This window comes from Neofelis nebulosa, chromosome 4 (genome assembly GCF_028018385.1).
Source record: "Neofelis nebulosa isolate mNeoNeb1 chromosome 4, mNeoNeb1.pri, whole genome shotgun sequence".
Lineage (NCBI taxonomy): Eukaryota > Metazoa > Chordata > Mammalia > Carnivora > Felidae > Neofelis > Neofelis nebulosa.
Genome location: NC_080785.1, coordinates 106,576,260 through 106,588,707, shown reverse-complemented (window position 1 = coordinate 106,588,707; position 12,448 = coordinate 106,576,260). Strand labels below are relative to the sequence as shown.

Sequence of the window (12,448 nt, the reverse complement as noted above, 5' to 3'; positions counted from 1 at the left end):
CATAAAAAAAAAAAAAAAGTATGGGATGCCGTGAAGGCAGGGCTCAGAGGGATATTTATAGCTGCAATGCCTGCATTAAATAGTAATAAAGATCTCAAATCAAAGAGACAGAGAAAAGAAAAGAAAGATCTCAAATCAACAACCTGACTTTACTATCTCAGGGAACCAGGAGATGAGCAAACTAAACCCAAAGCTGGCAGAGGGAATGAAACAAAAGAGATTAGGGCAGATATAAACGAACCAGAGAACAACAAAACAATAGAATCAACAAAACTGAAGCTCATTCTTTGAAAAGTTGCCAGCCCTTTAGTAGACTGGCTAAGACAAAGAGAAGACGCTCATCACTAAAATGAAAAATAAAAGTGAGACATCGTTAACACTATAGAAATAAAAGGACTATAAGAGAATACTAAGGCAATTCTGTGCTCCGACGAATGAGATAATCAGGATGAAGTGTGCATATTACCAAACTGACTCAAGAAGAAATGAGAATCTGGACAGATCTATAACAAGAGACTGAATCAGTAACAAAAACAAAACAAAACGAAACAACAACAAACCCCAAAAACCAAAACTGTCCAATCAAAGAAAAGCCCAAAGCAGGATGTCTTTACTTATAAATGCTAAAAGTCATTTAGAGAATTAAAACCAATCCTTCTCAATTTCTGTCAAAAATGGAAGAGAAAACACTCCCTAACTCATCCTATGAGGCCAGGAATATCCTGATACTTAAGGCGGATAAAGACATCACAAGAAAGTAATGAACAAATTACTGAAAAATCCTCAAAAAAAAAAAAAAAAAGCCCAAAAAATAAGTTTCAAAGCAAATCTGCCAGCATATTGAAAGAATTCTATGACATGACCAAGTGGGACTGACTCCAGGAATGCAAAGTTGATGCAACATACGAAAATCGATCAATGTAATAAAGTACCTTAATAGAATGAAGGGGAAAAAAACATGATCATCATTATTATGATCATCATAATTCACCCAGAAAAATCATCTGAAAAGAAAATACAATACTCTTTCATGATAAAACCATCCGCAAACTAGGAGCTGAAGGGACTCAGGAGGAGCTGAGTCCTGGCTTTGCCAGGACCCAGCTGGCCTATAGGTTTAGGACAATCCCTATCCAACTCCCAGGGTGTATTTTTGCAGATATAGACAAGCTTATTCTAAAAGCTATATGGAAATGCAGAGGGCTTAGAATGGCTGAAACAACCTCTTGAAAAAATGTTTATTTTTGAGGGGGGGCAGAGTGAGAGAGGGGGGACAGAGTATCCGAAGCAGGCTCCAGGCTCTGCAATGACAGCACAGAGCCTGATGAGGGGCTCGAACCCACGAACCATGAGATCATGACCTGAGCCAAAACTGGACGCTCAACCGACTGAGCCTCCCAGGCGTCCCATGGCTGAAACAATCTTGAAAAAGAAGAATCAAGCAGGAAAATCACTCTACCCAATATTAACGTCTACTATGTAGTTACAGTAATCCAAATACTGCAGCATTGACAGAAAGGGAGAGACACACAGATGATTGATTAGAAGAGAACAGAAAATCCAGAAGTAGGCCCACACACAAATACGCTGCACTAACTTCTGTCAAAAGAACAAAGGAAATTCAGTGCCATAGGACAGTCTTTTCGACAACAGGTTCTGGAGCCACTGTCCATCCATAGACAAAACCCACAAAAACCCAAAAGCCAGAGTCACCAAATCATGATGTTTAAAAATGGGTCATGAGGGGTGCCTGGGTGGCTCAGTCGGTTAAGCATCTGACTTTGGTTCAGGTCAGCTTGGGATTCTGTGACTCTCTCTCTCTCTCTCTGTCTCTCTCTCTCCCCCTCCCCCACTTGTGCTCTGTCTCTCTCTCTCTCTCTTGAAAATAAACATCTTAAAAAATTAAAAATAAATAAATAATAAAAATAGATCATGAACTAAGATGTAGAACATAAAACAATAAAACTTTAAAGAAAAACACAGGCAAAGTCCTCAGGATCTAGGGCAAGGCAAATCACTTTTAGACTTGACAGCAAAAGAATGAAAAGAGAAAACTGATAAACTGATCTCATCAAAATTAAAAAGAATTCTTCGCTGTGAAAGCTCATATGAAGAGGACAAAATATGAAACAAAATAAAAACAAAAAACAAGCTACAGACTGGGAGAAGATATTCGCAATGTTTGCAGATGATCTATCCAACAGAGAACTTGCATCTAGAATGTACAAAGAGCACTAAAAATCTCGACAAGAATAACCAAACAACAAACCCTCCAAACAATCCATTAAAAATTGAGGGAAAGACACGAACGAATACTTCCCCAAAGAGGGTATACAGATGTCGTAAGCACATCAAAAGGTGCTCAACACTATTAGCCACCAGGAGAGTGCAAAGTAAAAACCATGAGAGATCAATGTACAATGATCAGAATGGCTAGGTAAAAAATAATTACAACAGCAAATACTGGTGAGGATGTGGAGACAGTGGATTTCACATCCATTGCTGGCAAAGTGCAAAATATTACAGCCACCGCAGGAAACAATTTGGCAGTTTCTTGTACAACTAAATGTGTAATTACCATACAGCCTAGCAATTGCACTCTTGGTATTTATCCCAGGGAAATGAAAATGTATGTTCACGCACACACACACACAAGATACCTGTACGTGAAATTTCACAGCAGCTTTATTCTTCGTAGCCTACACTGGAAACAGCCTGGCTGTCTTTCAGGGTGCGATTGGTTAAAGAGGATAGTCCGCATCAGGGCACAATGCTCGGTAAAAAACAACTGTTGCCTTTAAACATAAAACTGCCATTTTTTTGTTTGTTTTTTGAGTAGTAAAATGGGTTTATTTAGGAATAGCAGAGAAATGCACTCTGTGACAACCAAGCTTCATGCAGAACCAGAGGTGAATCTGCAAAACGAAGGAGAGGACCACTCTCACAAAGGCAAGCGAATTTGGGAAGGCTGTGATAACAAGAAGTGCATTAGAATAAACTGCGAGCTCAAAATTTAGTGGCTTCTCATTGGCTGAGCTGAGACTTTCACGCATTGGCTGGGCTATGCCTGCTTCTCATTGGCTGGGCTGTTGGGGGGATGGCGGGGGCCGGCGGTGTTCCTTCCTCCCACTGAGACAGTAAAGGTAGTAGCTAAAGTAGTACCCGGATGCAAGGTGCCACTTTTCCTGTTGGGTCTGGAACTGGTAACTAGCGGTAGGGTGTGAGAGCGCCCCCTGCTGTCCATCAGACTCTATTCTGAATGCAGTTTCCTTTTATTAATTTTCCCAGAACCAACTACTAATACATACACTGTGGACAAATCTTCAGCGAATTCTGAGTAGAAAAAGCCAGTTCAGGGGCACCTGGGTGACTCAGTCTGTTGAGAGTCCGACTTCGGCTCAGGTCACAATCTTGAAGTTCACAGGTTCGAGCCCCATGTCAGGCTCTGGGCTGACAGCTCAGATCCTGAAGCCTGCTTTGGATTCTGTGTCTCCCTCTCTCTCTGCCCTCCCCCACCCATACTCTGTCTGCCTGTCTCTCTCAAAAATAAATAAACATTAAGAAATTTTAAAAAAGGGGCGCCTGGGTGGCTCAGTCAGTTAAGCATCCGACTTCAGCTCAGGTGTGTCTCACGGTTTGTGGGTTCGAGCCCTGCATTGGGCTCTGTGCTGACAGCTCAGAGCCTGGAGCCTGCTTCAGATTCTGTCTCTCTCTCTCCCCCTCCCCCCTTACAGTCTGTCTTTCGAAAATGAATAAACGTTAAAAAAATTTTTTTTAATTAAAAAAAATGAGATCTTAGAAATTGAGGGCAGATTAGCAGGTACTAGGGCTTAACGGTTTTGGGGATTGGGGTAGGGGTGGGGATAGGGCACCATGGGGGTTCTTTCGGTAACTGACAGTTCATCATCTCAACTGTGGCGATGTCACACATGTGACAAAGCTGTATAGAAGCACAACACGAATACGAGTGTGAGAAAACGTGCGGCAATGTGAAGGGGGCACTTGTGGGTTGTGTTAATGTCAAACCCTGGGTGGATCCTCACAATGTCCCCACGGGGGCAATGGGGCAAAGGCTACAAGACACCCTTTTGTAATTATTCCTGACAACTTTAACTTACCCTATCGAGCTGCCCTTGCAAAAATGCCACAGACATTGTGGCTTATACACAACAGAGATCTATCTGGGGCATGTTTCCCATCTGATAGACTGAGACGAGGGGACGGTCACTGTGGGCTGTAAGGTGTGCTGAGCGCCAGTTAAGAAAGTAACTCCTACGATTCCTGGATGGAATGGGAAGAAGGGTGTGTGGAAAACTGAGTGCGGACAGAGCTGTGTAGCAGCAAGCGGGCGGGCTGACGTTGGGGGCACATGTTTGCCCCTCGTGTTTGGGGTCCAGGTTGGACAGTTCCCGGAGGCCCTGGCTTTTCTGCTCAGAATACCCCCTTAGGAGACAAGTGGCCCTTATACAGGTAAAGACAAAGAGGCCAAGACCATATCAGCTGGTAGCATCCAGCTGGTGTCCGGGGCCACCTACAAATGTTCTGGGGGCCACACTGTGCAACACAGAGGTACCTGCCTCCTCCACGCGGGAGTGGAGATGCTTTTCTTCTCCATTCTTCCCCATCGACAATCAGAACGCTGGTTGTGACCCACAACATTGTTCCACGGCCTGCCGTGGGGCCTGCCAGCTGTCTGAAGAACACCGTTCTCCCTTCTCTGAGGTTTCTACCCTCTGAGCCCTCTAGGATGCTGGAGAGCTGCTGAGATGGGAGGAAGGGTGGCTGGCACTTGCACTTGGGAAGTGGTACCCAACAGCAAAAGCCAGCCTCCGCAAATGGTTCTGCAACATACTCAGCTCCTTGTGGGGGACTTTGAATGGTGTGGAATGACTCCTTGGCCAGTCCGCCAGGAGTGGGTGTCATTCGTCGTCAGTGGCCTTTGCGGCATGACTGCTTCAGGGAGAGGCCGCTCAGAGCACTTCTGTGCACAAGTCCAAGGCCCTCGGGGCTGGCCTGTGTGTCCGTGGCATCTTGGCCTGTAGCAGCGCCGCCCGGAGGCGCCCGGGGGTGGCCTCGCAGTGGGCGGGGCTTTCAGGTGTGGTTTAGAGACGGTCACAATCTCATTTCTGGTCTGTCGCATTCACCGGGCATTCCCTTGACTGGGTATGTCCTGGGTATTTGACTTTCCAGGTCAGGTGCAGCGTGGTCATCGGGCCACGGCTGTGCGCTGCGCCAGAGATCCTCAGGCACCGAGCTCTCGGGCGCTGGATGCCTGTGCAGGCCACCTGCAGGGCAGCTCGGGTCAGCCCGCAGTCTTGGCTGCTGCCAGGCCCTGCAGTCTAGGCTGCCGACCGAATGAGTCATTTCCTTTCTTGCGCCAGCATCTCCTGGCTTTGCCCAGTTACTAGCGAGCTCCCACAACCCAGAGTCTCAGAAGAAAATCCAGATCAGGGACTGGAGAGATTAACGGACCACAGCGGACATGGCCTGGGCACCCCCCCGCCCCCGTTTCCTGACACCACCCCACCCAGGGCTGGTTCCGCGTGTTATTTCTCCCCGGTGGCTTTGGAGCTGGGGGTGGGGCAACCCCTACAGACCTGGGCTCCTCCACGGAGGTCAGGACCACTGGCCTCATCCTGCAGAGTCCACGCGGAAGGAAGAAGGAAGATTTCCTCTCTACCTGGCAACAGCCGCCAGCCAATGAGAGGCCACCTCCACCATCACCTGCAGCCTAGGAGAGGCCACCTGCCTCTCATTTCCCTCCAGTGAACATTCCTTCAAAGCAGCCCCTCCCACCCCGCGTCCTCTGGGAGCGGGCTCTGAGTTCGGGTTTGCTCGGTGGGCATAGTTTGCTTGCCGCACTGGTAATTGGTCTGCCCCGTCTCGCACAAGCCCATTTGCCGCTGGATAACCTCTGCTGTTTGCTCTTCAAGATTGACAAGGGGTTATCTTCACGGCAGAGCGGCTTAATGAGTAACCGGGATGTCTCCGGTGACTCACCAGCTCACCCGCCATAGGAGGAAACAACTTTGGGCGGAGTTGGGGGCAGCCTTCCCGGAACGGGGCGGGGAGGGGGCAGCGGCGGGGCGATGACCCAGGCTCGGCGCTCAAACTTAGATCCGAAACTGACGCTGCGGGTCCCCGTTTCGGTGAGTGGTCCCTGCCGGTGTTCGGGGATCTGCTTTCCGGAGCCAGACTTCCCTGTCACCTGCCGGATGTGCGGGGAGCGGGGTGCGCGCAACGGGAGTACTCGGAGAGGAGAAGGCGCACGGGGAGGGTGAGCAGAGGTGGGGAGCAGGGGCGGGGAGAGGAGTGTACAGTGAGGGGGTGCGGGGAGGGGGCCCGGGGAGCAGCGCCCGCGCGGGGCGGATGGGCAGGGCGTGCGGGGAACAGAGCACCGGGTCGGGGGGAGAACAGGTTTCGGGGAGCGGAGTACGGGGAGGGTGCACTGCTAACGGGGCGCGCCGGGCGGATGAGCAGAGGTGGAAAGCAGGTGCAGGGAGAGGAGTGTGCGGGGCGGGGGACCGGCGAACAGCGCGCGCGTGGGGCGGATGAGTAGGGCGCGCCGGGAGCAGGGCACGGGGTCCGAGGAGAACAGGTTTCAGGGGGAGCGGAGTATACGGTGAGGGCGCGCGGGGCGGATGAGCAGGGGTGGGGAGCAGGTGCAGGGAGAGGAGTGTGCGGGGCGGGGGACCGGGGAGCAGCGCGCGAGGGGGCGGATGAGCAGGCGTGCGGGGAGGAGGTACCGTTCCGGAGGATGCTGAGAGCGCTTAGTGGGTGCGTGGGGAGAATGTTCTGGGAGAGGGGATGGGGGTGCACTTGGGAGCAGGGTGCACAGGGAGAGCGCTCAGAGCGTGCGGGGGTGGGGTGGGAGAGGGGTGTGTTTCCTAACCCCGCCACCGCCGCCTTCTCCCCAAGACCCGAGACGCAGCGGGTGTGACCTCTAAGTGGAGGCAGGCGGGGCGGGGACCGGCTTCTCCACAGCTCAAACCAGAGAACACCCAGAATCCCCCCCCACACACACACACACTTTTTCTTTAGTGGTTAAGTAAAGTTACCTTTTGGAGAATGATTTTTACAGTTAAAAACCACAATTCCACTGAGTGGGTTTGAAGATCTCATTGGCTGTATTTGGTTACCGATGCTGCAGCGTCCCATCCAGCAAGCGGAAAGGAGCTCCCAGGAATTGCACAAGAGGAAGACTTTTATAGGCAGAAATGGGGGGTGAGGGGGCATAAGGGTGAGGGAAGAGGGAGGAGACTGGACAAGACAAACGGTATTATAAAAGGAAAGGATCCTTCCCCCAAGGTCACCTTGCTTTGGGGGTAGGGCCGGAGTCTCTCACTATGGAGACCAGGTAATTGCAGGTGGGCTGGTTAAAGGTCAGATTCCTGAGAGGCTGATAGGTTAGAACTGTCAAAAGTTCAGAAATAACAGGGGCGCCTGGGTGGCGCAGTCGGTTAAGCGGCCGACTTCAGCCAGGTCACGATCTCGCGGTCCGTGAGTTCGAGATCTCGCGGTCCGTGAGTTCGAGCCCCGCGTCGGGCTCTGGGCTGACGGCTCGGAGCCTGGAGCCTGTTTCCGATTCTGTGTCTCCCTCTCTCTCTGCCCCTCCCCCGTTCATGCTCTGTCTCTCTCTGTCCCAAAAATAAATAAAAAACGTTGAAAAAAAAAAAAAGTTCAGAAATAACAGAATAAAGCCAATGATTCACCAGAGTAGCAATTAGTAAAAGTTTTTGGGCACACGCCAAGAGACAGTTTGCAAGCAGGGAGCAGGTCTACGGTCATCACAACGCCAGAGTTCGAGTGGGGAGGCGGTGCTCTTCTTCGCAGAACTTGGCTGCAATATTAGAAAGTTCTTAAAGGGTGGGGAATTGGTCCGTGGTTACCTCATACTGACATTGGGAAAGAGTGGGAATCTTGCTCTGCATTTCCAGAGGCTAGGCAGGAAGTGGCCTGGGGGGGGGGGGGGCGGGGCGGGGTCGGTCTTGCAAACTCAAACTTCCTATGACTAACCTTTTTCTCTGCTCAGAATTTTTTCTCTGCTCGGAATTTTTAAGGCTGCTCTCCATTTGGTTTTGATTTAACAGATATCTGAGTCTTGGTTTGCCGTCCTGGGGCAAGTGAATCTGTTTTGGGACTGTTCCCCCCCCCCCCCTTTTTTTTCTTTCTTTCTTACTAAACTTTGAGAGTTTCAATGGCCAGAAGCATGCCTGAAACCTATGTTGAACAAGTGTTGCAGCATGAAATACTGACCTCTAGTTGTCCTGCAGATCTAAAGAGAAACTACGGTAAAAAATTAGAGGACGTAGAATTGGTCCCTGCGTGCGGGTCCTTTCACAATTCGTGTCTATGGTAAACTGTCCTGGGACCTAGAAATGCCCACAGCGGGGACCACAGGTCTGTCTCTCTTCTTGGTCAGGGGTTGGCCAGGTGACCCAATTGGCTGGCTGACCCAAGGTCACAGGTGGCAGCCTCCTGGCCACCCATGCCAGAAGTCAACCCCACATCAGGCTGCTCCCCTCCATGAGGGGTGACCCAGAAATTCTGAAATTCGGAGAACAGGAAATATCCTGGAAGGCCCCTGAGGCACTCTTCAGGCTGTGGTGTCCTTCCCCGCCCCCCTTCCCCTCTGCTACTTCCCTGTCCCTTTGCCCTTTTCTACTCTGCCCTGCCCTGCCCAGTGAGGCCTGGCCCCTCTAGCTCATTCCACCCTCCTGGTGTCTTCAGGGTTAAAGACACCTTTGGTTGCTTTCCTTGGCTGTAAACTCGGCCTTTAAAGGATTAGTGATTTCCCTGAACCGGAATGAAAGTCTAAATCTTAAACCCCTAAAAGGATTTTCACACCCTGCCCCACCCTTTAAGGCTGCTATCCTGCCCTGTCACCTCTCACTGAACCAAGCCTAAGTCCCCTAATGTTCCATCCTTCTGCCCTTTTTCTCCCCTCTTTGGAGGCCAGATTGACCTACTAGTTCTCTCTCTGCATAAGCCTCATGATCCAACAAATCACATTCACAGTCCCAGGACTTTCTACGATGGTGGGCACCCCAGTAACATTTTAGTTAAAAAAAAAAAATGAGTTTTTCCCATGGGCTTTTGTCCAAGTGGACTTCTTTTGTTATCTTTACTGATCATAAGATTAATACAAACTCAGTGTTTAAAAAAAAAAACACAAATAGGGGCACCTGGCTGGCTCAGTCAGCCGACGGAGCAGCTCTTGACCTTGGAGTTTGTGAGTGAGTTCGAGCCCCAGGTTGGGTGTAGAGATTACTTAAATAAAAATAATAATATGAAAAACCTCACAAATATAAAACAAAATGAAACTTTCAGCTTTTCCTACTCCCTGAAGATAAACACTGTTCATTTTCCTCCCTCTCTCTCTCCCATACACACACACACACGAACACTCACACACATTTGCTCTCTATGTTCATTCAAAAGAGTTTTATAAACATTTATACACACCAAGCTATTTACACAGAGTAACCCACCTATCTGATTTTTAGTTTAATGGTTAAAACTAAAAGAACAGAAAAGAAATGGTTAAATGGTTAAAACTAAAAGAACAGAAAAGAAAACCAAACACAACTACAGGGTTTTTGGTGGGTTTTTCTTTTTACGGTTGGATCTGGCGACGGGTGGGTGGGGAGACCCCAGGCGCTCACAGCAAAGGATCCTGAGAGCCTGAACCAGGTTCCAGTTTCTCTGGGAGGCTGAACCTTGGGGCCAGGAATCCAGGGAAAAGCTCCCCTGGCGTAGAGAAGACCGTGGGGTCCTGGGGAGGTAAGGGGAGTCTTCTCTTCAGGAAGCAGGATGTATCCTGGCCTTGGTGTGAAGTTTGAGTATCCTGGTATGATGCCAGAAGGTACAGTGCCTCAAGTAGCCTCTGGCCTGACCTCACCTGCTGAGTTGTTGGCTGGGCTTTGGAATGGACGTCTGCTGTCTGCTCTCCACAGAAGCTCCATTCCTCAGGACGAAGGGACATGAAGTGTCACAACCATCATCCAGTGCCGATAATGTTGGAAGATTACACTTTTTTTTTTAATGCTTATTTATTTTGAGACAGAGAGCATGAATAGGAGAGGGGCAGAGAGAGAGAGAGAATCCCAAGCAGCCTCCGCACTGTCAGCGCAGAGCCCAATGCAGGGCTCAAACCCACGAACTATGAAATCATGACCTGAGCCGGATGCTTAACCGCCTGAGCTACCCAGGGGCCCAGGGAAGATTAGACTTTTGAAAGACTATTTTTAATCAGTGCTTCCTTCCGCAGGGATAGGACGTGGCCATGGTCATTCCCTCCCTACCCTGATGTCCCTCTCGTGTCTGGGACTTCCCTCAGTTGTTGGTTCCGGGGGTGTGACTTGGGCCCCGAATTCCCACCTGCCCTGTTTCCCCCCAGCTAGCCTCATCTGTCACTTTTCAAACCTGCTTGTGAAAACAACTCAAGCTTTATTTCCCACATGGGGTGATGCCCACAGCCACCTTGTGTAGAACCAAAGGGTGTCATGGGAAACAGCCAGCCTTAGCCCCATGCCTAGTAAGTGACACTGGGTCCTTCCCTGTCATCTTAGCTTGACACAGGCACCCCTTGAAGCCTCATCCTTCCAGTCAGCCCTTACGATTTCATCTTCTGGATCCAGAACGTACCCTGCCTTTCTGTTCTTAACATGTCTCTGCTCATGTTCTGTGTCCCTCCATCCAACTCTGCTGGAATCATGTGTTGGGGAGGAAAAACTTCTATCGTCTTAGGTAGTGTCTTGGGGGACTGCAAATCAAAATGACAAGACAGACTAGTGGGAGAAAAGATGGATTTTTAGTTATGTATGCACATGGGAGTTAACAGAAAAATGTGGCTCCAAGAGGTGGTTAGAATTTGGGGGTGCCTGGTGGCTCAGTCATTGAAGCGTCTGACTCCTGACCTCAGCTCAGGTCTTGATCTCAGGGTTGTGAGTTTGAGCCCCTCATCGTGCTGGGCATGAAGCCTACTTAAAAAAATTGGGGGGTTTATTTACCATCTTCATAGGGCATAGAGGGGGCAGAAGGACACTTCTGGGAGAACAGAGGACTTCTGGGGAGGTGCAGAAGGGGCACTTAGGGAAACAAAGGACTTTGGAAAGATAAGTGGATAAGTGGATAGATGGGAGATAAGATAGTGAGAGTGTCTTTTTGTGTTTTTGTTTTTGTTTTTGGTTTTCAAAGAAGAGTTGGCATTGCTCCCTAGGACCTAATTCATGACAATTGAGTTCTTCTAGGAGGCTCCACTTTTAGGCAGACAAGGGATTTCAGAAACTCCTATGTCTTCAGGTGGGAATAATTGTTATGTGACAGTGGCTTCCTCTGGACCCTTTCACAAAGACACATCTCCGTCATTGCCCCCTCCAAACCTTTCAGGAGTCCCCGGCCACCTCCAGGTGCTGCTCAAGTTTTTTATGGACTCACCGCCTGAGCACTTGGCCTCTGACCTGGCCCCAAGTCAAGTGACCCCTGCCTGCCATGCTTAGCCCTTTCTGGTACCTCACAGATAGTTCGTGCCTTTCTTAACTCTGTGACTAAACACGTGAAGTGACCTGAAAGCACCAGGCGAGCACCTAAATTCACCCTGCCCTGCAGTGGCCACTGAGGAGGGGGGCGGAGCCCTTTCATGGCGAGGGCGGGGTACAGTGCAGCCAACAGTGGGCTACATCAGTCACTGGGTTTTGCAAGCTGACTTTTCTCAGCCCCGCGGGAAACAGGAAGTGTCGCGTTCATTCTGAGTTGCCCAGACTGGACAGGTCCCATTGTATACCATCAGTGTGTGTTGCTGGGAATGTGCCACACCTATTCTCGGTGGGAGGGAAAATGTCCAGGGTGCACGACGATTTTAAATCAGCAAAATGATGTAAAAAGCGGTCATCGGAAATCTTCGCTGAGTTGACTAGTGACCTCTCCTTGTGAAACTGCACCAGGGGTGGGGGTGGGTGGGCGGTGCTTGAAAATCAGTGCATCTGACACTTCCCCTGGTGCTCCCTCTTGCGCCCGAGACAGGGTCCTGGGGAGCCCTTCTGTCTGGGTTTTACGCCGTGAGCTGCAGTTGAATGCACGTGGTGGATGCTGGTGGTAGGGGCCCTGGCGCAGGGGTGCCTCCTTTTCTAGAATACCCTGAACCCCCGCTGGGCTGAGCCTGGCCTCAACGACACTCACGGACTAGCCCTGTTTCCTGATTCCTTTGAAGGTCGGAAAACATAATGTAGCTTTGTGTGTTTTCTTCCAACTTGAAAACTTCCTTCAAAATGCAAACGTAGTGCTGGGTCCCTGAATAGTGATTCCCTCTTTCTTACTCTTCGCCAGGGTTTTCTTTTACACCTGCTCCCCACACTGCCTGTTCACCTGTCCGTTCACCTGCTGCGGCTGGAAGAATCCAGGTGAGTGGGGAGCTGCCCCCAGGGGTGGATTGGCTCCTGGTTTCCAC

The 12,448-nt window shown here is 50.0% G+C and overlaps 1 protein-coding gene and 1 long non-coding RNA gene across 5 annotated transcripts in view; one reads left to right on the top strand and one right to left on the bottom strand.

Moving 5' to 3' along the window:
- Positions 1 to 2,810: 2,810 nt before the first annotated feature.
- On the bottom strand, positions 2,811 to 5,873 carry LOC131509651 (uncharacterized). Its single transcript, XR_009260629.1, has 2 exons — positions 5,598 to 5,873; positions 2,811 to 5,285 (listed from the first exon to the last, which is right to left on the bottom strand). It is a non-coding gene; the product is annotated as an uncharacterized LOC131509651 (long non-coding RNA).
- A 140-nt stretch (positions 5,874 to 6,013) lies between these two features.
- UPP1 (uridine phosphorylase 1) overlaps positions 6,014 to 12,448 on the top strand; it is a 29,222-nt gene continuing 22,787 nt past the window's right edge. The window contains exons 1-2 of one of the 4 annotated variants that reach the window (XM_058725620.1): positions 6,014 to 6,149; positions 12,328 to 12,401. Coding sequence is in view for 1 of the 4 variants with exons in the window: in XM_058725616.1 (XP_058581599.1) it covers positions 6,090 to 6,149 (60 nt within the window). In the remaining 3 variants the exon portion in view is untranslated. Of the gene's footprint in view, positions 6,150 to 12,083; positions 12,212 to 12,327; positions 12,402 to 12,448 lie in introns of those variants that run through there. The other 3 variants (XM_058725617.1, XM_058725618.1, XM_058725616.1) reach the window with 3 other exon arrangements.